The sequence below is a fragment of the Lycorma delicatula genome, chromosome 1 (assembly GCF_047948215.1).
Source record: "Lycorma delicatula isolate Av1 chromosome 1, ASM4794821v1, whole genome shotgun sequence".
Taxonomy (NCBI): Eukaryota; Metazoa; Arthropoda; class Insecta; order Hemiptera; family Fulgoridae; genus Lycorma; species Lycorma delicatula.
In genome coordinates this window covers 88186835-88211570 of record NC_134455.1, presented here as the reverse complement: position 1 = coordinate 88211570, position 24736 = coordinate 88186835, and the positions used below count along the sequence as shown (strand labels likewise).

The following is a 24736-nucleotide window of genomic DNA, read 5'->3' as shown; positions in this document are numbered from 1 at the left end:
ATTCATTAATTATATACTTTTTAATACTGTTCTGATCAAGAACTTTCTACAGTTACCCTTGATACCTCCAGGAAAACACTGGAGCATTTCCTTTTTGTTTCCATGGTATAGCTCATCTATTATTCCTGATGGTATTTTCAAAATGTATAAATGTGTTTATGATGCAAATAAAATATATAAAGATACTTTGTATGTAAATCTTTTTAGAAATTGATACAATAGTATCTTTTTCACCTGAAATTTAAGAAAATTTTAAAATAAATGTATTATATGATTGTATTTTTTATGTAAACTATATGGTATTCACTATTAGTTGAATGAACCAAGCTAGTATTAATTTGTTAATAAGATTTTAATTTTATAAATGTTTGAATTATGGTCTTGCTTGTTAAATATATGTTGTATGTATTTACAGAGTGCTATCAGTAAACAAGCTTTAGGAGTTTATATTACAAACTACCATGTTAGGATGGACAGTTTGGCTCATGTTCTCTATTATCCACACAAACCTCTTGTTACAACACGATCAATGGAATATCTTAGGTTCAGAGATCTACCAGCTGGTATTAATTCAGTCGTTGCTATTGCATGTTATACTGGATATAACCAAGGACATAGTATCATCTTAAACACATCTGCTGTTGAAAGAGGCTTTTTCAGGTATACTTAAAGGTGTTATTGACAGTTACATTTTTAATATATTTAATATCTTTTAATTTTAAGATTATGCATGCATTCAACTGTCACCAGTGTGTAAAATAATTTTACAGTTTGGATATAAACAATTTTATGTATGTATTTTCATTCCCACACAGCCTAAGAACACCCTCAGAATACATACCCTACCAGAATATCTTGGAGCGCTCCATGATATTAGGTTATCCCTAGGGTACAAAAATGTCCACTTCTGGTAATATCGGGACTATTTTTGGGATCTGATATGGTCCTTAGGATATTTATGATGTCCTTAGGAGACCACAGAAATCTAGTTAGGATATCCTTACTACATCCCCTGTTTGCACTCCACAGAAAGACAAGGAATAAAAAAAAGACACATTATGAAGTATAAATGTTGTTATGTATGTGAATTAAAATTTGCAACAAAGGTTTCTTAATATTGGTCCCGGTAATGCTTGTAAATACCATGTAAATTAAACATAAATATTGAAATAAAATCACCAGTTTTTAACATAGTTTATTATTATCATCCATTTTAAGATTAGTTCGTCATTTTCTTCCTTTCTCCATACTACATTATTTTTGTATTACTTTCTTTCTTTTTCTGCAAATAGGTGTAGCTGAATGATATCAATTTTTAACAAAGTATATTAACTAGTTTTATAGTAAGTAATTTTAACTAAAATATTATTTAATATGCATCTTATTTTTGGTGTTTTTTATTAAAAAAATTAAAATATAAGCAATCGGCTACAGAATTTCTATTTTTCCTTAGATTTCTAGAATGTCATGTGAATATTCCATTTAACCTAGAATTTACCCATCATGAGAACAATGGCTTAACTCAGGATATTAAAATATCCTGTGATATTTCAAGATGTTTCCTGGCTTCTCTGCATATTCTAGGATACATTTATAAGACAAATGAGATGAACTTTGTTTATTCTAGGAATATCATGTGTTGAAAAATCTTATATACATTTTTTTGTATTAGATTAATATAATTTTTTTAAATTAAATATATATTTATTTTCCTAATGTATATGTTGCAATCTGTTCAACTAGTGAACAATAAGCAATCCCCTCCACAACCCAATGAGATGGGGATGATATGTATGACATGTAAATGAGGTGTAGTCTTGTACAGACTCAGATCATTTCAGAGACATGTGGTTAATTGAATACCAGCCATCAAAGTACACTAGTATCCACTGTCTAGTATTCAAATCTGTATAAAAACAAGTAACTTTAACTAGGATTTGAACCTCAGAATTTTTTATTTTGAAAATCAACTGTTGGATGACTGATTTGCGACGAGTTAACAATTAACCAGCCCAGTGGAATTATTATATATTGTTTCTCTTTTTTAATATTTAATTTAATTTTTTAACCCAAGTGAGTTAGTGCTCTTTAGAGTTTCCTTTGAGCAGAGTTTTGTAGATTAGACAAAATAAGATTATCTGAGTATTTATTTTCAAAATATGGGACTTTTTAAATTGTTTTGCTGGAAAAGTTTATTTATATCTTTTCTTTTTTTTATTACTAAATTTTTTTATGATAAGTATTCTTACTTTTTACATAACTAGGCCCATTACCATTAATATTTAAAAACATTTATAAATAATTACCTTTAAGTCACTTCATTTACATATACAGAGTGAGCAATGTGAAACCGAACCCATAATGAAACCGCTACTCAACACTATTTATGAAAGAATCTCACACAACTAGTGTGACTAATGGATGTATATGTTACTATTGATTGTTGCTGCCATTTGTCTGGTGGTTTTGTGTCAATGCAGTATACATTTTGTTGCAGTGCAGTATTGTGAGTATTATGAGTGCAGTTGAGTTTGTGTGACGACCCACCGGGTTGGTCTAGTGGTGAACACGTCTTCCCAAATCAGCTGATTTGGAATCAAGAGTTCCAGCATTCAAGTCCTAGTAAAGTCAGTTACTTTTACATGGATTTGAAATACTGGATCGTGGACACCAGTGTTCTTTGGTGGTTGGGTTTCATCAATTAACCACACATCTGAAGAATGGTCGAACTTGAGACTGTAAAGACTACACTTCATTTACACTCATACATATCATCCTCTGAAGTATTATCTGAAAGGTAATTACCAAAGGCTAAACAGTAAAAAGAAAGAAAGTTGTGTTTGTGTAAAATGCCTTATTTAATCCAGGAGAGGATAGATGTAATTGAGGCCTATATTCGTTCTGGATCAATTGAAGAATCAAGTGAAGTATTCATAAAAAAATTTCTGAATGCCTGTATCCCAGAAGAATCACATGAAATATTCGTAGAAAAATTTCCAAATGTCTATATCCCAGCGAAGAGTAGCATACACGATTTAGTTAAAAAATGGCATACAATAGGTTTGGTTTCAAATGCAATTTAAATAGGCAATCATCCATTAGGATTCCACAGACCATTGCCGATATTGAAAAAAAATTACTGCCAGTCAAAAAAAATCACTTTGCAAGTTATACCAAAAATCTGGTGTTAAATACACATCTTGTCGTAAAATTCTTCATGAATTAAAATTGAAACCATTCCGCGTTACAACTGTGCAACAACTGAAGGAGACAGACAAACCAAAATGACTTGATTATTGCAGTTGGTATCTTGAAAACATTGTTGGTGGACAGATAGAGTTGTCTACTTGTGATTGATTCCTTTGGGGCTACTTAAAGGAGGGAATTTATGCATCTTATCCCCATAATATTGATGAACCAAAGGTGAACATTCAACAAGAAATCAATGCAAATGACTACAACGTTTTGCATCAAACTCTCAATATGATCAGTTAAGCACAAAAGTGCATCAATGCCCAGGGTGGTCATTTTGAACATCTTTTGTAACAGTGAGGTAAATAAATACAACATTTAAATTGCGTTTTATATTTTTGTTATTTAATTTATCCATATCATTCATAAAGTTTCATTCCAACATAATCTACCGATTCTGCAGCGGTTACATTATGGGTTTGATTTTATGTTACTCACTCTGTAAATAGAATTAATAAAAAATAACTACAATAAACTTCACAAGAAATACAAAAAAATTACATTAACTACAAAAATTACATGAATATAAAATCATTACAAAAATATAAGATATAATCTAGATAAAATAATACAATCATTTTAATATGAAATTAATAATATATAGTGTTCAAAATATTGAACTACAGATGATAATCATTTTTTTTCTGAATTTCATACACAACATCAAAAATGTAAATGTTACCAAAAAACAAATTCAAATTAATAATTAATTATCCTATCAATAAAAAAAAATTAGTATAATCCGCCTAAATAAAACTACACGTAAATAAATCACAAACTTACATAAATGTAAAATCTTTACAGAAATATAAGATACAAACTAAATTAGTAAAAAATTCAATTAAATAAATACAAAAATACTTTTCTGGAACAAGAAAAGCAGACCGAACTGGTTATACGAAGTACAGAAAGACATGGAGGAATTAGACATAACCCATGAAAACCTAAAAACGAAAACCAGAAACTATGAGAAATTAAAAAATAAAGAAACAAGATTCCTATCAAAACTCAAGAAAACAATAAGCTGGGTGTACTCTGAACAAGAAAGGACAAGAAGATCTGAAACCCTTAGAAATTACTGGCAAAAAAGAAAAGCTTGCCAAAAAAAAAAATGAACTAAAGTGATCCATTATGGTATTAAAAGTAAAAAAAAAAAAATACAAAAATACAAAAATAATAATCTCTTTACATAATACCTAAAATACTGAATTATTCTAAAATAAAATAATACTGAATTATTCTAATACCAAAAATACTTTAGAGTCTTTTAGATTCTAAAAAAATGTGATGCATAACACATCTACAGTTCAGAAAATGGTATTTAAAAATCTGATGTGGACACCACTTGCACGCCTATTAAATTACATATACACATTTTTTGCTGTACTTCATTTAAACTTATTTCATTTGAAAATGAGATATGGTCCTCCAATCATTTAATAAATTAGACAGTTATACAATTTATTGTAGTGATACCACATTGCATCATATTTTTTTATAGTGATTGTATCAGCATTTTATATTAGTTTATATATTAATTTTGTTTCATGTCGCTCAAGCAGATATGTGGTGTAAGTGAGAATGTGTTAGATCCGTAAACATGCATACATTGGTTCAAATCAAACTTCATATATATATATATTTTTAACTTATTTTTTTTTTATTTTTGTTATTTAATATATTGATTTATTAATAATTATTAATCTCTGATTGTAAAAATTTTTGAATTAAAATGAAAAGTACACAAAATTGTATTTCACTAGTATTTTTATTTTAATTTTTTTTTTTGTATTGTTATTATTGAATTATCATTTATTGTTAAAAATGTTTTTACAATCAGAGGTTAATAATTATTAACAAATTAATGTATTTAAATTAAAAAAGAAAAAAATTAAGAAAAAATATATGTATTTGAAGTCAGATTCAAATCGATGTGCCTTCCCCTGATAAGATCCAAATATTTGATTAATTAAGGTTTTATTTGACTAACTCTGGAACCAATGAAAATAAGTACTACTTATGATATATCGTTGAAAAGCTCTCAACTAGTGCTTATTACTGCAGTTAAGAAAAAGTCCAAAATCCAAATTTATTTAGAGTTCTGACTGCATACACATTTTTGGCCCAGTCGATTACAATCAAAAAGGGAGATGCACAACTAGATATTACAACAGTCCTGAATACAAAATTTAAACATTCTACAGCTAGCCATTTTTGAGTTACTTACATACAGAGATACATGCGTACAGACATCACACTGAAAGTAGTCAAAATGGATTCAAGGATGGTCAAAATTGATATTTCTGTAACTGATAAACCGAAATTTTTCATGATTACAATACTTCACACAAGGAACTAAAAATATAATAAATAAAAATATTTGATTAAAATAGAAGTTGTAAATAAGTATTAAGGTGAAATTCAAATAATTTACTAGTTAATAATGATTTTAGAAAAATAAACTGAAAAACTATTTAATTAAATAAAACAAAGCATCAACAATTTTATCAAGTTTAAACAAAGTACCAATACTTTTAAAACATATATTTAGAATATAATAAATAATATATATTTTAATTGAAAGGCTTTTTAACAGAATTGCAATAGTGTATATAGTCATCAGCTACCTTACCCTAACTGATAACTAAAGCTATTTTACCCTTAAACTGTGATGTTACTATATGTGAACACTGGGCAGATGCTACATCAATTTTAACATAACCAGATACCTTTACTGGGGCCACAACAGCAGTGAGAAAGATTGAATTCTAAAAGAAAAACAATCACTGCTTAATTTTAAAAGCAACTTAAAGTGTTGTGGTAGGAAAGTAAAATTAAATTGCTTATACATTAGTAAAAAATAACTGCATATTTCAAAATGCAATAGGTTTTTATTTTATAATTATATTTATATGACACATAATTTGAAAGAGCAAATTTGAGAAATTTTGAACTTATGATTAAAAAATTATATGCTACAATGTCCTTTTTTGATGTTAACACATTATTCCAGACAATGTGCAACATTTTCCAGAATACACTGAAGAATGTCAGGCAGGTATTTTACTGTTAATTTTGTAGCGGGTTTTCTCTTTCACTTCATTTATCACATGAACTCTGATGAAAAAATCCTTGACTTTTGAGATATTCCCATAGAAAAAAAATCATTGGCTGAGAATTCATGAAAGTTTGTTGGCTACAAAATATTTTTGAAACAGGAGATAAGAAGATCTGGAAATAGGATTACATAAAATAAACAAGCTATGATGACCAATGTGGCCCATAGCGCCATCTTGTTGGAATCATAGCTGATGGTAGTTCTCCATTTCTTCAAATTCATATTGCAAATTCCCAACTCACAGCAAAAATCAGTTGTAACAGCTATTACTTGTCCATCATCATCTTAAAAGAAATACGGACCTACTATTTTAGATTGTGGACCATACTGTGACCTTGGTAGCATGGAGAAATTATTTATGGATTTGCTGTAAGTTGTTTGAAGCCCAATATCAATAGTTTTGTTTATTCATATTCCTGTTGATATAGAATGAGCTTCATCACTCACTACATTTTTTTTTTTAGAAACATCCAAATCCCATCTTTCAACAAAAAATGTTTTGTAAAAATCTAGTTAATTATTCTTATCATAATCACTCAACTCTTGCTTTGTTGCTATCTTACATATGTAGTTTCAAATTGTGTATCATAATCAAAACTAGGCGCCAATCTCATTTTAAACCATTTTAATTTTAGTTAAAAGCTGATTTAATTTTTTTTTAAATCAGGACCTGGCTCTGACAGACTGATTCCTGCAAGCAAATGGTTTTGAGGAGTTTTCACATTTTGTGGTCTTCTGGGAGTTGCCATCCACAACTGAGCCAGAACAAAAGATTTTTTACCCATAAAAGAATTAAATTAAGGCTTGGTGCGCTACAGCTATTAAAACATGTTCCAAATTGTAATGTTCTTTTGTAACTGATTTACTTTTTATGAAAACCTTGACTCAAGAAATACAGTATTATTCTTTTTCCACAGAGCCACTTCATGTGGCTGTAAATAACTCCCACACCTGTGCTTTCATCCCCACTACTTAATAAATCAGTCTGACCAACATTACTAAAATTACACCAGAAAGAATTGTGTCATTTCTTTCTGATTGATTCTGAACATGCAGATTAGAAGAAGTTACAGACTTTCAAATTTGATATGGTTATGATGTGAATTTTACAATAAATTCATCTTAATTAGTTGTTGCTAAACTGTTTTCAGGTATATCTGTTTAAGTAGAGAAAAATATTGAAACACTTTCTTGTTTATCTGCATGTACTGCTGCATAATTATTGTTTTTTAATGAAATATTGAATATTTCTCTCAGATTTACTGAAACTGTCAGACCTAGGGTGTCATGAAAAGAAACAAATAATTTAATTGATAGAAACAATGATTTTTCTGTAATATTTTATTTCACTTTAAATGCACTGACAAATATTAGTATAGAGAACGTATGTGTATGTTAATCTACTATAAATTTAGTTTAGCATATTTTTTATTGTTTTAGATCTGTGGTCTTTAATCCTTATAAGGATACAGAATCAAAACGTATCGGTGAACAGGAAGAGCAATTTGAGAAACCAACTAGGCAGACTTGTCAGGTATATATTTTCTCTCACTTGTAAAATTTTACATAATTAAAAAAAATACTTTAATGACATTGGATAAATAATTGTTCAGTTGTAACTAATACAAAAGTAACAAGAATATTTGTAATTAATTTAATATCAATATTTAGTTCCATGGATCAATTATTAAACCTTCTACCTTGGTACAGAAAAAGAGTTCCTACAACAAGCGTAATTAGCTTCTTGCTAAAAAAACAGCTGTCCTAATAGCTCCTACTGGACAATGCAAGCACTTCAGTTGTATAATTGTGAGTCAGTTGTAATCATACACTTATTATCGATTTAGTTGATAATAATTTATGATAATATATCATACATTTCCAATACAACCTTCATATCCATGAGATATTTATTTTATATTTAAATAAGAGGAATAGAAAGGAGCTCAGCTTTACTCATTAGGGACCTCAGCTACTAGTTTGAGTTTTTGGGCAAACTACTCCCAATGTAGAAAACTTGATGAGTCCCTAGTGGGTAGAATTTCCATTCCACAAAGGAAGTGGCTGCTCTACTTTTGCTATTATCTTAGGCAATACAATTCCCATAGTAACTACCCAAGTTAAAAGGATTAAAAAAAGTTATTTCAGAGCCTGGATTGAATATTTATGCAACAGGTTATCCAGAAAGTAAGTTGCGAAGGACCAATTAAAAAAAGGTCAGGTACATAGGTACATACTCACATAAAATTTCTATTTCTCTCTGAAGTACAAATCTTACTCAATTTTTTCTACATACTTCCCACCATTGTTAAGGTACTTACTTATCATAGAAAGACACCAAAACTAATATTACTTCACCACAGAATGATGCTGCCTATGATATGAACCTCATATAAACAGCTTGTTTGACCTTCTCATCATTTTGGAACTGTCAGCCAGCAAAGAATGTTTTACGACAGGAATAGGTAATTTAGTGAATATAAGTGAGTAGGTTGCTTTGTGCAAAATTCAGGATGTACAGAAAATGATCAAACTGTTCCTAGACAAAAGCCATGAGAAGACATTGCATTGTATCAGAAGTGTGTAGCGAGCATTGTCGTGAAACAATACATTGCTCTGGGTAAGCCAGTCACGACGCTTTTTATGATCATACAACTCAGTTCTTTCAGCATTTCACAGTAACATCACTATTGATTGTGCAGCCTCAAGGCAATATGTCAATAATCAAAAGTGTTCCTTTTGCCCCTAACATTGTGCCCATGATCTTCTGAATGGAAAAGATCAGTTTGATTTTTGTTGCCTGAATGACTTGTCACCACCATTCCAACAATTTCATTTCATTTCAGATGTTACACATACCTTGAAGACTTAAAAATGGTCAAAATGCAATGGGATACTTCTTTTTTTTTTAATTCAAAAAGTTTTAAAAACTTTCTTTTTAATAAAAGAGAAAATTTAGGAATTTAGGAGAAAGTTAGGAATTTTAAAAAGAAAATTCCTAACAATGACTTAAAAATCTACCTTTAAGGCCTGCTGTAATGCATCCATTTTCCAGTGGCTTTGCCAGTGGAACGCAATCATTTGCAATATAAATTTTTTGCTGTCAAGAGACATACTCTGTCAGTTTTGGATGGACTATTTCTACTATCAATATGTTAAATATTAATACTAATAATGATGGAAATCATATCAGACAATATGATTCTGGGTGCTGTTAACTCATTAAATACTGTATATTGAACATATTGTACATAAATAAACAGTAGGCTTACATTAGCGACTCCATTTTTACTTTTATAAGTTGTGTATATAAATAGTTTAAATTAAATTTTATTAAAACTGAAATGGATAATAAATAAATAAATAAGTGATGATTATTATGATAGTTCATCAAAAAGGATAATGACTAGGACAGAAGTACTGAGGTAAAGAAAAGAAAATCAGAAATCATAAAAAACTAGTTTTTTAGCATTCCAAAGCAGAAGTTATACATGGATTTCCAATCCTAAAGCAGACTTCAGAAAAAGATATTTGATTGCAAATTTAACCAATTTTTTCCAAGATAGAAAAATATCCATTTACATAATGTAAATGGCCTGTATATATGCATTCCATTTTATAAAAATATCTACTCTAAGCATAAGATTAATTAGTGTTAGTGTATATTTTAATATATTTATGCAGTTACATCTTTGTTTGAAAGTAAATACCTCTTAATAAATGATTATTTTATTTCTTAATGCATTATTTATTAAGGGAGACTGTTAAAATATTTGTTCTGAAAGGTGGCATTAATCAAAAAAATGTTTGGGATTCAGTGGTATGTATCTTTAAGTAAGATCTATATTTAGTCCTGGACAAACATTAAGTCTTCCAGTCATAGGTAGCCCTTCATGAGTTGATTATTCACCTCTTTTTCCACCTTTTTCCTTATCACCTTCCTATGGTGAGCACCATAGGAATTGGTTCAGCCACCCTGATTCCATTTGTGATTCTGTCCTAGCACCTTCTATAAGATGGCAGGTCAGTCATTTCTTTGTTGAATCTTAATCAGTTAGCAATCTTTGGCTAATGCTAGAACTACCCAAGTACTCTTTTCCCCAGAGGTTCTACTAAAAATCAAACTAGAGATTGAAGGTGCCTGGTGGTTAAAACTAGCCCTTCCTATTAACCCATTCAGTTACCTATATAATTGAAATGAAATTATCCTGGAATGTTTATTGTTTTTTTATTTTAGAAAATAATTTTTTGGTGCTTTATAAAGTAGGGAAAAATAACAAAAATATTTCTTCTTAAATTATTTTATATTCTACATATTACTGTACCTATTACTTAAAACTATTTTAAGCTACTTTACACACACTGTTACTAAACCTACTCTTTTTATCCAATTTTTCAGTAAAATTAAACAATGCCGTGCTTGGTTATAGCAATAACGAAATGAAAAAAACAAACATAATATGCACACTCTTATTTTTGATAATATATAAAAAATAATCAGCATAAAAAGACAAAAAGCTAAATAATAAAGTTAAAAATAATAAATAAATATATGCGAGAAAAACTTAAAATATAACAGAAAATAAATATTCCAAAAACTCAGAACTATTGAGAATTTTCGGTCAATATTATTACCATATGTATCCTTGTAAACTGCTTTGACATGTGCTGCAATCTTACAGGATCAAAATAAACTACTATAAACCAATATTAGACCATAAGAACAGCGAGGATACATCAAAGTCATGTTGTGCAAGGTGAGCTCGTCAAAGTAACTTTAGGCCTACAAAATCAATGGCACAAGCTCAGCTCATTAAAATAAACAAATGGGTTAACCAAGGGATCAGCAATGCGGTCCTCCAGGTGCCATGGTGTCCTCAATGAGATTTTTATATGCTGTCACTACATTACACACCTACTAAGCCCAATAATAACTGTATCGACATCGCATGTATATAAGACAATATAATTGCATGAGCTCAGTATCAGCAAATAGCAATCAAGGTCATACACTAACACACTTGCTACTTAGCACATAGGAATATTCTCACTTCTGATAAATTTGGTAGTATGTTACCATATTATGAGTGCTATATATTTTGAGTGTTATTATTATGGACTATATTATATCTACATATTATTATTAACCATATTACACAAGATAGACGCACTTTTCACCATCATGCCTTTTCACCAAAAACAAATTTCATAAATAACCCATCATGAGTAATTATAAAAGAAAAAGAATTTATTGTTTTAATGTTGACTGGGAAGAACATTTTTTTTTATTAACTTTAAAGGCAAATGTATCTGCTTATTGTGTAATAATAGTATGGCGCCCCCAATAACTTTTGAATTTATTTTGCACCCTTACTGACAAAAAGGTTTCCAACCTCTGGGTTAACCAATCAATCAATCCAGACTGAATGTTGAGACTTATTAGAGTGTTGAAGTCATGTAAATATTAATATGAAGATATGAGCCAAATGTGAAATTCTGTAAATTCTGCTGTTGCAATAGCAAAAACGTTTTCATTTCTAAACTTCTGTTTTGAAAGTTTGCTGAAAACTTTAATAATACATGTAACAATTATATTGTTTCCAGGGCATGAGGAATGCTGTTTATGATAAGTTAGATGATGATGGTATTATTGCTCCAGGTCATAGGGTCTCAGGTAATGATGCTATAATTGGAAAAACAATAACATTCTCAGATAATGATGATGAGGAGGTAAGAAAACTTACATTTATGTGAAGTGAATAATCTCTGTAATTTAAAAACTAAGTTTTTTTAAGACATTTGTTTATTACAAGGCTGATATGAATAATTCATATATTAATGAAAATGTTTTGTTGATTATGTGTTTAAAAATGTATAAATTTTTCTTTGTTGTTGTAATTATTATTATTATTATCATCATCTCAAAGTGGCTCCTGATAAACAGAATTTCAATGTATTTTAGAGCTCTAGATGCTTATGTAAGTAAAGAATGTTTAGATTATCCCCAATTCCAAACATATTTATTCATTATGGATTTGATTTTAGCACTATTCTGTTCAAGAATAATCTTCTTTCAAGTTTTTCAGTGTTCAGGTTTTGAATTTGATGAACTTTTATAATTGTACTAACAATCACACCTACAGAAGATTATCAAAACAAAAAGACTGGAATTCTCAGATTCGATTCAGAATCTTTAAATTAAAAAATGTATAATGCAATGATTTTTGCATTTAATAAAAACTAGAGTTTATGTATTTTCATCATTTGGTTTATTTTGAAAAGTCAGTGTTAGAAAAACCAATATTGATTATTAATAAAAATTGTGATCTATTTTATTTTCTTGTATAGAATCAAAAATCCTTCAAGCTCTATAATTTTCATTGATGTCTGCTCTATAAATAAAGCTTGTTTTTAATAATTTGCTGTAACAATCTTGTTTTTGTTGATTTACAGATACTATAATATTCTCTTTACTTTTACAGTCACCAAATAACCAGTGCTCTTATATAACTCGCTGCATCCACCCTGAAAGTTGATAGCAGTAATATTGTAATGTGTTAGAAAACGAAGAAAAATGTTACATGTTACATAATGAAAATTTCATATTTAAATAAAAATGTTAATTATCTCAGTTTGTTTAAAAGTTCATGACTGTTTTATCTATATTACATCATAAGCCAGAAAATTCTTTTTGTTTACAAGTATATTACTAGTACCTATAAAGATTTCCCAAAATTACTGCTTTGAGACATAATGTGATTTTATGAAATGTCTGTGTTGCATTCAATATAGTATACTTTAATTTTATTAAAATTATTTTATTATAAATCATAGAAGCAGAATAATTTTAATTCATTCAGTCCAACTCACGCTTTAATTTTTTGTAATTCTTTCTTATATGTGACTCATGATCAAAAAATAACAAGAATTTTTTAATTCTTCATATTATGTCTTTTCAACTGAGTTAATTTTTTTGCCATCTAATGACAGCACTATCTATGCTGTATATCAATATTCTCAGCCGTGTTAGATGTATATTTCAAATTTTCCAGCCGAGTAATTAGGGCATATTTTATTAAGAGTGGGAATGTATTTTGTTTAAAAACAGTGGAACAAATCTATATTAATTAAATTTATTTATTTAATTTACATTAAATTTTGTATTGAAATGGAATGAAGTGCTGTGAAGAGGTGAAGATGTTAGAGAAAGCTTTTGGTGAGGATGTTATGTTGACATCAAGGCTTTATGATTGGTACAAACAGTCTCAAGAAGGCCATGAAGACAATGAAGAGGACAAAAGAGTTGGACATTCTAACTTATCAGTAACCAATAAAAATATCAACAGAACAAGAGACATTGTTATCAATAATCATGGAATCACACTGGAGAAGTTGCTAAAAGGTAAATCTGTTATAATAGTAAGGAAGTAGTATCTGTTATGATTTGTATGAAACAATTTTGATGCTTTATGTATGAAACGAGTAGCTGCAACATTTGTTCCAAAATAGTTGAATTTTCAACAAAAGTAACATCACAGAACAATTGTTAGCTAATATTCCTAATGACAGAATTACTCAAACATTTTGTTAGAGATGACGAATCGTGGGTGTACATCTATGATATTGAAATGATGAAAGCTGAAATAACCAAGACTGAAAAAAAGCGTTCTAAGTTGATAGAATTTTAAGGTTCTGCTTGCAGTTTTTTTTTTTTATTATAATGCAATTGCCCATTGTTATGAATTCTTATAGCAGGTTTGTACAGTCAACTGCCTACAGTTTTCTTTTATTATTATTATTATAATGGCATTGTCTATTATCATGAATCCTTAACACAGGGTTATACAGTCAATAAACAGTAATACTTAAACAGTTTTATGCCATCTTACTTGAAGCAGTCGAAAAAAATAAAAACAAATGTAGGCAAACAATACTTGAATTTTGCACTAGGATAATGTTGCAGCTCACACTTAATTATTAATTCATGATTATTTATCCAAAAATAACACCATACTGATGCCTTAGCCTCCATGTTCTTCAGACATGGCACCCTGCAGCTTTTTCTTGTTCCTACTGAATAAGAAAACATTAAAAGAACAACAGTTTGCAACAATAGATGGAATAAATAAAAAAATTGTAAATGAACTTTAGACTATATGAAAAAAAATTTTCCACAAAGGTTTTGAGGAAAGTAAATTCTTTTTGATAGAAATTAAAATTCTCATTTTAATTTTTATCACATCTCATATGATTTCATTTGCATAGCACACATTACACTTCTACTCAGACAATTTACATTCTAAATTTACTTATATTGAGGCTATTAATTGATACTTAAGTATGTATTTGCATATTTTAATCTGATACTTTCATTTTCATTGTCTATGCTTCATTATTTTATAATTCTCAAATCTTTTTCAAATAACTTCAAATCAGTGTGACTGAAACTATCATTTATACACTTAATAAAGACATCGACAGAATACTTAAAACAATGGTGGAAATATAATCTATATTCTATGCCATATTGTCAGGATCGGGTTGATGCTTTATGTAATACAGCTTAGTAAAACTAAAAGTTTGCAAATCAGCTAGTATATACACAGTATTCTATATAATATGACATTAAAGATAATATAATATAATATGACATTAAAGATAAGTAAATTAATTTATAATTACAGCTTGAAGGGATGACAAAAAGAGATGCTAGTACATTTTTGCGTAACAATGAAACTGGTATTGTAGATCAAGTAATCTTGACATTAAATTCTGAAGGATATAAATTTTGTAAGATTCGTGTACGTTCTGTTCGAATACCACAAATTGGAGATAAGTTTGCGTCGAGACATGGTCAGAAAGGTACCTGTGGAATCCAGTATAGGCAGGAGGTAAGTATGATATTTTTATTTCAGTATTTGCAAAACTTTATACTGGTGTATAAGTTTATAAATCATTTTGAATGGTTAATGATTTTTAACAGATAGCAAAGTGTCTGGAAAATGTGCGATATTAGTTGAATGTATTTGGTAAAATTTACTGTACTTACAAAAGCGAGAAGATGTATTTCATCAGATCATAAAAATTTATTCCAATAAAATAAGATATTGTATGTATGTAGGTGTGTGGGTGTGTGGGTGTAATATAGTTTGCTGTGTACTATTTTTACTATTACTTGCTTGTATATTTACGTTTGCTTATTCTTTGTAATTTTTATTAAGTTAAAAAGTGTTCATTTCCCATATTTCTTTTATTTATGCATTTTTTAGATTCCTGGTTAAATCAAAATCTCCTTAAAAATATTTTCAGTTTGTACATGTCTTTTTGTCTGTAGGATTTGAACATTTGTGTAGATTAAACTATTAGATTAAATCATACTTTATAATTGTGATGAGTTAGGCTACTCCAATTGCATAGATTTTGCTATTCTAATCTAAAATTTTCAATCCTGACTATAGTAAAATATTCTAATTAAAATTCTTGAAAATAACTAAATTGATCTTTTGATTAAACAGCAATCAGAATAAATTTTGCCCTTTACTATATATAAATAAATTTACTGTGCTCATTCACCCCTTTCTTTCTAGAAAAGGTTATTTCTTATAAGTCTGATTTAATTCATAATTTAAATTCATATATAAACTATACATCTTTTATGTAAATCATGTTTAATTTATATTCCTGTTTACTACATATAATTTTGAGATAAGCATCTTGAAATTAAAAGTTTTTTAAAACAGGAATATTGTACCAATTGTTGAAGTCGTATTAATATTAACCAAATCTTATACATTGATGTGTAAAATAAGTTGTTTTTTTTTTTTTTATTAGTTAGGTTATGGAATGTATTGTATACATTAGACAGAAAGGAGATAATAAAATCATAAAGTTTATTTTTATGTATCCATCAAGGAAGTGCAGAGGGTTGCTTTCTTTGCATTCCTACTTGAAAGGTTAACAGTCAAGATGGACCCAAGCACAGATTTACACAATCTGGTTTCAATTCAACATAGTTGTATAAGATATATGGAGATTTCCAAAATATCAAATAAATTAATTGGCCATTTAATGTATTCGATTTTTTATATTTGTTGCTTAATTATCCAAAAAATTGTTTTAAGATAACTTCATTAATTTTAATTTAATTGGGTGCAAACTGTTAAACTAATAACTCTCCATTATTTATAGGTTGTTGATTTTATGAGTTTATTTTATTAAAAAGAACGTTTAAAAATAATTTTTTTTTAATTTTCAGGATATGCCTTTCACTTGTGAAGGAATCACACCTGATATTATCATTAATCCTCACACCATTCCATCTTGTATGACAATTGGGCATTTAATTGAATCCCTTCATGGTAAAGTATGTATAATTCTTGGTTGTAAATTATAATTGTTAATTAAAATTATATGAAACATTATTTTAAAATTATTCTGTAATGTATCTCAATTTTTCAAATGTATTGCAGTTGAATTATCACTTAAAACAGACTGAGTAACCATCATTGTTCTGTAAATTATTAAAAATGACTTGTTAGGGTTTAACGTAGTTCTGTAAGTGATTAAATGTGATCTGTCAAACCTAATAATACCTCATTCCTTCATTTATGTAGACATGTTTGTTGGGTAAAATTAAAAAATAAAATGACACATAGCTCGCTTTTGCCAAAAGAAATTGGACTTTAATTTATCACACAAAAACTGCAAATAGGCTAATAATATGAAAATCTGCAATTTAACAAAGCCTGAAAACAAAAGAACTTAAAACTCCTATTTTACAATCATATACTTAAAAAATTAAATGAAATTACGAAATAAACTTAACTTAATCCTATACCGTATTTATACAAGGAATATCAGCTGAATCAACATATCAATTATAATATTAAATGACAAATACATAAATATACATTTTTCAAATAATCATTTTGAAAATCTTTTGTATTAAATACGAGTCTAAAAACAGTTTAAATAACTAAATACATTATTATTCAAACTACGAGATGGAATACAAAAACAATAAATATTACTAGATCAAATCACAATATTAATTACAAAGAAGTTCAAAATCATAACTTCACTTCAGGGGTTATTTTCTTTAGATTAATTTAAGAAAAGTAATATGAATTCAGTTCATGAATAAATAAGAATTAATCTCTGCACTTAACCAGTTAAATTAAATGATAGAGTCAGTATTTAAAAACATTTCGAGTAAAAACGTAATTTACCCTCAGCAACTGACTTTTAAACAAATAACTTTTAATGAACAACCAGAATATTATTAATAATAGTTATCATTAATAACATATAAAAGATGACACACATGAAAAATAATAACACAACCTTTATCTAAGTCACCTTTCATGACTACACTTGAATGAAGAAATGGTTTTTAAGCCAATCTTGAATTTCAAATTCATAATGTACAATTAATTGAGTATTTCACTAATTTTACTAATAACATAACTGTTAATTTGCCTTAATCAAACATTATTTTTTGTAAAAAATGAACTTGTGAATTGAAGTACACATGTATACATACAGTTTATCCTGCCGTGATATACAGTGGTGTATCAGAAAATACAGAGATAACACTTTGTTACTAGAAATTGAATAATACGGAGCATCACAAATTTGTAATAACCAGTTTGGAAGATCATGCTTCGATAAATTTGGCTGGTTTGTAGTAACTGAACCACTTTCAACAGAGTACAACAAGACAATATGGCGACCAAGTATTACCACACTAAAACGAGGAAGAAAACGTGACTTATTTTCAGTAACTTACTTCTGTAAGATCGAAATAAGTATAAGTCCAATATTGATAGTGTAACACATAAAAACAACGCTTCTAGTACGAACAAGTTATGAGTGCACAAAGGCGATGAGAATAGCCAAACTATACGAGAGAGAGAAACGTGAAAGCGAATCGCAGGCAACCACACATCGTGAAAGTTAGGTCCACTCTAACTAAAAAAGTGGCGTGATGAGAAGAGGGAGAAACAAACTAGGCAATGGACAGAAGAGTGTGTGTGTAAAAAACAAGAGGTAGTGTGCTAGTATTAGTGTGAGAACGATTAGCATAAACGGGAAGTTTGGGTACGAAAGAACATAACAAAGATTATTTTTATAAGCAAGCAGACCATTAAAAGAGTTACGTAAGTCTGATAAAATAATTGCTGAATACGAACAAGTTGAGGAAATGACGTGATCGCAGACAAAGAAAATTAGACTTCTAGGAACTTTGACAACATTAAAACAAAAACAGTTAAGACTAGGTTGGGTTAAATAGAAATTGCTTTTATGAAACTTTGCAACCGCAGCAGACAAAAATAATAACAAAAACATTATTGGATTAAAACCTACTTTACGCATTGATGTAAACAATGTTAGAATGTTTACACAAATACTGACACAGTAATTTAAGTTCAATTTTAACTTATTTGATTAGTTCAGTCTAATATAGTGTATTTATCAGACTTAGAATCTTTTAAATATTTTAAAATTCACATTTACAGCAGTTATTTTGTAGAAAAATAAACTAAATCTTATTTCAGAAAATTTCTTGGTTCAGCGCCTTGCCATGTGTAATTCTGCCAATAACAGATATACCTATACCCTACAGTTTAAATTTTGAGCGCTGAAGTAAAAGTAAAAGGAATGGTTAATAATGTTTTTCATCAATATCTACTATCCTGTTATTTTGCATCACAAAGCAGTAAAATAATAGCACACTTGAGTCCGTATCATTCCAATGAGTATTCAACATACTAAACCATCTTCTGCTAATGATACAAAAAATTTCTGCAGTCCTAATGTTAGATTTCTTCAAGTTAAAGATGTATGCAATGATAATGAAAAGTTTCAATTTTTTGTTTTTATCTGTGATTTTCATTGTATAATAAAAAGTTTTAATTTTTTGTTTTTATTATTCATGATCTTCATTGTATTCTTTTTTATTTAATATATATAACAATGTATATTGTTATACATTAACAAGAAGGGATTTTTTATGAAAAATCAAAGTGAATTTATCATTATATTAAATTTTTGTAGTTGAAATGTTGACTTTCAATTTAAATTTGTATAGTTGTCCTCCTTTTTTGGTTTAAATGTTTTCAAAGAAACATTATTGGTCATGTTGAGAAGAAGATGGGAATTGGCCTAAGAGCACTTATAGTCAGGCCATGAGGTGTGAAGCTTAGTGCAAAATCCATGTCTGGTAGGGGTAACTGACTGATTCACTTCCGTTAAAGATACAGAAATGTTATGTTGGCCATTAAAAAAAATGTAAGTGAATAAATGAAATATATATGAACTAGTAATTTTCTTGTTTAACATTTATGTTTACCTATCTGAACTTAGAGAGCAGATTTATGTATTATTTCTTTTTTTTGTTTAGAATATTTAAACACATTTAAGCAGATCCATTTTCAAATAAATTTATACTAACAGAGAGAACATTTTTTTTTTTTAAATAAAATTAAGAATTCAGAAAATGCATGGTTGAAAGAATTTCTTTCTAAATGAGAAGATTTATTATGAACTCTCCTCAAATGTTTATTTATTAAATAATTGTTACTGATCATTTATTAAAATTAATTTTTTCAGTTTTGTTTTTTATCTAAATCAGTACTTTTTTCAATCTCTTCATCAAAATGTTATTTATAAAATAAATAAATTAAATTAAAAACTATTACCACATATATACCTAATTTAATATTAGCGAACGAATACAGTAGCAACTCAGATGTGAGCTGGCGCACAGTAAACGTACGCGCTAATACAAGTGTCACTACCATCATGCAGTTCTCCCACCATAGCGGCACTGTGGCCCCACTACTCCCAGGATCCAATAAAAGAGCGTGTGCGAAAATTAATTTTCATTCATCATCGAACACCACCTGGAGAACACCAAGAAAAAGAAGTTGGAAGAAGATAGAAGAAGTTCCCTGGCCACCTCAATGTGGGACCTCCTGGCAGATGCCAACATCCCTGCCAGAGCAGCAGGCCTGGGCGGCCCACCAAGGGAGCCACTGGATGCGGACGCTATCTTCCCACTCCAGCTCACCAGGCTTCAATCATCCTGGCTGGCGGACTCAGCAGCAGTAGCCAGCCTAGCATGGGATCACTCGGGAAGAACCACCTCAGCCACGCCGGCAAAGGATGACCAATGCCGACTCGACACTGCAGGGCTCTGGAGGCCACGCTGTAGTGGGGACCCAACTACCACTGAAGGAAGCAGATTACTGAACACATCTTCAATATAACTCTTTTAAATGGTAGAAACTGATTTTTCAGTTGTTTGCAATGTTGAAACTTTAAAAATCAAACATTTTAGTTCAGAAAATATCATTCTTCTGCAGCTTGCTATTATCACTCCTTGGTTGCTTTTTACATGTTTGCATATATCTAACAAATACAAATTAATTATGTAATTTTCCTTTTTTACGTAAAGCATAATTTAATTAAAAATTTTTTTTTTAACCTGAGAACAGATATGTATTTTTATATATGCTCTAATTTAATGTAGTTATCATGTCAGATTATAATGAAAGTTGTTTTCAATTAATCATGTATGAATGATATTGAAAACACATATGCTATAACTTTTTCAGAGATATTCTGTCTTGCAGAGTGAAAAATACTCTAGAGTATATTAATGTGATATTGAATTCACATTCATGAGTCACCAAAGTACTGGATGGCTCATGTTTCCTGCTAAAAGGAACTTATTAAATAAATTATGTTTTAAAAATATAATTTTATTTATTATTCATTAATATATCAGAAACCCAATTTACAATTTTTATAAATAATAATTTCAATAATTTATTAAAAATAAGAGGTTGATGGAACTTGCTTGTAAAAGAGATATTGCTATTTTTATTTTTATTGATAAAATAATGCACCATAATTCTTTTTACTGATTACAGTGCATTATAATCATATGCCTTATGTGGTATATCTTTTATAATTCATTTTAATTTGAAGCAGATTGTAGTTTTAGGTAGATTTCTGGCTTTTTTGTTGATGTATATGGGTGTTTTAGGTTTCTGCCAATAGAGGTGAGATAGGTGATGCAACACCATTCAATGATGCTGTAAATATACAGAAGATCTCAGCTTTACTGCAAGAGTATGGATACCAACTGAAAGGTAATGAAGTCATGTATAATGGACACACAGGGCGTAAAATTAATACCCAAGTATTTATTGGGCCTATATATTATCAGCGTCTTAAACACATGGTGGATGACAAAATTCACTCGAGAGCACGTGGTCCTGTTCAAATCCTTGTTCGACAGCCTGTGGAAGGAAAAGCTATGTAAATATATTTTTATATTAAAATAGTATATATATATAAATTATACAACGCAAAGTCAATTTTTCTATTTTTTGTTTTTTTTTGTTTTTTTTTTGGGGGTAAATATTTATCCTGTTAGATGTAAAAGAATAAATTCTGTAAATTGCTAAAATAAATACAGCGGATATGTATTTTAGAGCAAGTGAGATCACCAATTAACATTAGTCCTCAATTCAAATCCACATAATTAAAAATCTATTTCCTATTCGGATTCATCTTCTTCCCATGGGTAAATGGGCAATAAAATGTAATGCCTACTCTTTTTGTTTTGATTATTATTTGAATCTGGATTTAATATTAATTTTTATAATTCATTTTTTGAATTTAGTTGTTAATTATGTACATATCACCCGTCTCTTAATGTCCATCTTAATAAAACAGCCCTCCAACATTAATAAATTTTACAAAATTTCCTAAATTATATATGAAAACCAAAAGTTCATCTTCCTTGGCCTACCCTGACTAGAGACTCCGATAGTCAGGCCAGTAAAAATCAAGGAAAAATCTGCCTCACCTGGATATGTCATCCATCTCCACATGTGTTTCAGAGAGAACATTGATCCTGTAACAAAACTAAAAAAAAATCTTTTACCATTTTTCCCTCTATGTTATAATCTAAACATTAATTACATGATTCCCACCTAACTCCAACTTTTGACAGATGGCCTCATATTAATTTTCAGTCTCACCACTACTCCTTGATCTCTTTTCTTCATGACCATTTTTTTCATGCTGCATTTCTCCCCAATAAGTAAAGTTTCTGAATATCTTCTGTTAATGTAAAGAACAAACTGTCTACATCTTAGTGTTGTGTAATTCCAACACCAATATTATTATTATTTTTTTTATATCAATTTTTACGGGCATTGACTGCTAAGGTTATTAGCCCTTGTCACATTCTTCAAGAAGAGATAAGTATCACCATCAGGGTCAAAATTCCTGTTGGATGATCACTGCTGGCTTCTTTTTTATTTCTTCCTGAGGGAGATCCAACCTTGTATTTACCACTGGCAAAAGCCATGGCGGTATTTCTCTCGTAGAAATTGCTAATGTCTCTGGAATAACATTTTCATATTTTCTTGTTTATTCGTGGTACCTAATTCTGGCTGGTCTGGAATAGGTAGCACAATGTTCATATAATGCAACCAAAGGATGGTTGTTAAAAAGTTTGTTATTTATTTATATGGGCAGGTAAAGCCCATATGTTGGCTGCACATCTTACGAGTAGGATCTCTCTTCTATAATGTAGTTGACAGGTTTTTTACTACTGAAAGGCTTCATTTTGTTTTCGATAATCCTTTCAATCATGCTAGCCAAAGTGGGCGCAAGTTTGTTGATAAGCTGACTTTCATCGACAGCAACTGGATCAGGAGCAGGAACAGCAGCTGCAGCCTTAGCATAAGTTGTTGTTGCTCTAGGTTTGCGGGTGTTTACTATCTTTTTAGCTTCAAGGTAGCTGATTTTCTGCAGGGTTTTTACTTCCTGCACAGCTACTTCGTCTTTGTAGACAGGACAGTTTCTGGATCTACATGCCTGCTGTCCTTTGCAATTTACACATGTAGGAGGCTCCTTACATGGCTCTCCTTCATGCACCTCATCACCACACACGCATATTTGACAAATGCCCACACATCCAATCGATGAATTCCTGCTCTTACCTTCTCCGGCAAAGTTGGCCGGTTAAAAGTGAGACATAAGAGGCTGAAGGTAGGACCTTGCCGTTCCTTCTCATGTTCAATCTGAAACACTCTATTACTCCCTGAGGTACTAATTCTTCAACAACTGCTTGCTCCGTACAATTTAGGAGATCCCAACAGACCACAACACCCCTTGAGGTGTTGAGCATACCGTGGGGATCGACGCGTACAACAAAATCTCCAATATTCTTGAGCCCTAGGATCTTCTGGGACTGAGCATCATTTACAGTCTCCACATAAAGTCCATTAAAGGTTTTCCTTATTTCCTTAACAAGGCCTCCAGCAGATTTCTCGAGCAATGAGAAAGAGACTCACTCTTGAGAAATTACCATATTCCCTTGTAATAACCAAATACTTTAGTTTCGGCACGTTGCTCTTGAAAAAAGCTCTTTGCAAGCTCTTTCTAGCCTCAACTTTTATTCAACAAGATTCCACACTCCTTCTCCATTTCACCTCAGGCAAAACGGCATGTTCTAAACGAGGGTGTTTACGTGAACCCTCTGCCACGTTTGTTGTTTGTTCAAGTTGCATGTCATTTAATCCCTTCTGTAGTTAGGCTAGCTGCCGGGGTATACCCCCACTCCAGGGCTACCAACTCTGGAAGTCTGTTCTGGTACTCCGGTGGAACTGGCATATGTCTTGGCAGAGAGCAGATGCACAGTCTTTGCACTGATTCCAGGCCCCTTACACACCGAGGTTTTCAGGGCTCCCATGCACCGAAATACATGGGTACGTTAACTACATGCTTGTCATCGTGGGGGACATGTGGACAGTGAAAGGCCTCCATTACACCTGCAATCACTTCAACCGTGACCATTCTAAAGGTGGTATCAATCCATTTCCTTAATCATTAAAATTTTTGTATCTGCAGGTGGCCGCAAAATCCATTCCTTAATAATCGGCCTATAGATGTAATTCGGCCGAAAAATTGCATCTTTGAGAAGAACACTCGGAGCTCCGTTAGCCAGCTACATGTATTGTACACAAGTACAGCTGTTGCTGCTCTGGACGTGGAATGTGGGTGTTGTGTTCCGAACATGGGGATTATCTACCTCAGGGCATTATTGTTGTCGTCGTCGCCGCCACCACCGCTACCACTGCTGATAACTGAAATTTCCTGACATAATTATAAACAATTAATACACTAACATTTCTACACCAACTTTCTCCAAAAGATTTATTACTAGTTTATAGATTAGATTGTACTACAGATTAGTAGTACTACATTTTTATTAGTTTCAAATATAACTAATAAAATTAAATTATGTATATCTTTTCTATCACAAAGTAAGTAAGTAAGTTT

General features: G+C 30.1%; 1 protein-coding gene across 2 annotated transcripts in view; it reads left to right on the top strand.

Annotated features, from left to right (window-relative positions):
* Positions 1 to 24736, top strand: part of LOC142319995 (DNA-directed RNA polymerase II subunit RPB2-like) — a 109888-nt gene that overhangs the window by 78750 nt on the left and 6402 nt on the right. Inside the window, exons 14-19 of one of the 2 annotated variants that reach the window (XM_075357678.1) lie at positions 416 to 660; positions 7811 to 7904; positions 11975 to 12100; positions 15055 to 15261; positions 16626 to 16733; positions 21423 to 21697. In XM_075357678.1, the coding sequence (XP_075213793.1) occupies positions 416 to 660; positions 7811 to 7904; positions 11975 to 12100; positions 15055 to 15261; positions 16626 to 16733; positions 21423 to 21697 (1055 nt within the window). Of the gene's footprint in view, positions 1 to 415; positions 661 to 7810; positions 7905 to 11974; positions 12101 to 13549; positions 13773 to 15054; positions 15262 to 16625; positions 16734 to 21422; positions 21698 to 24736 lie in introns of those variants that run through there. The other variant, XM_075357683.1, reaches the window with a different exon arrangement.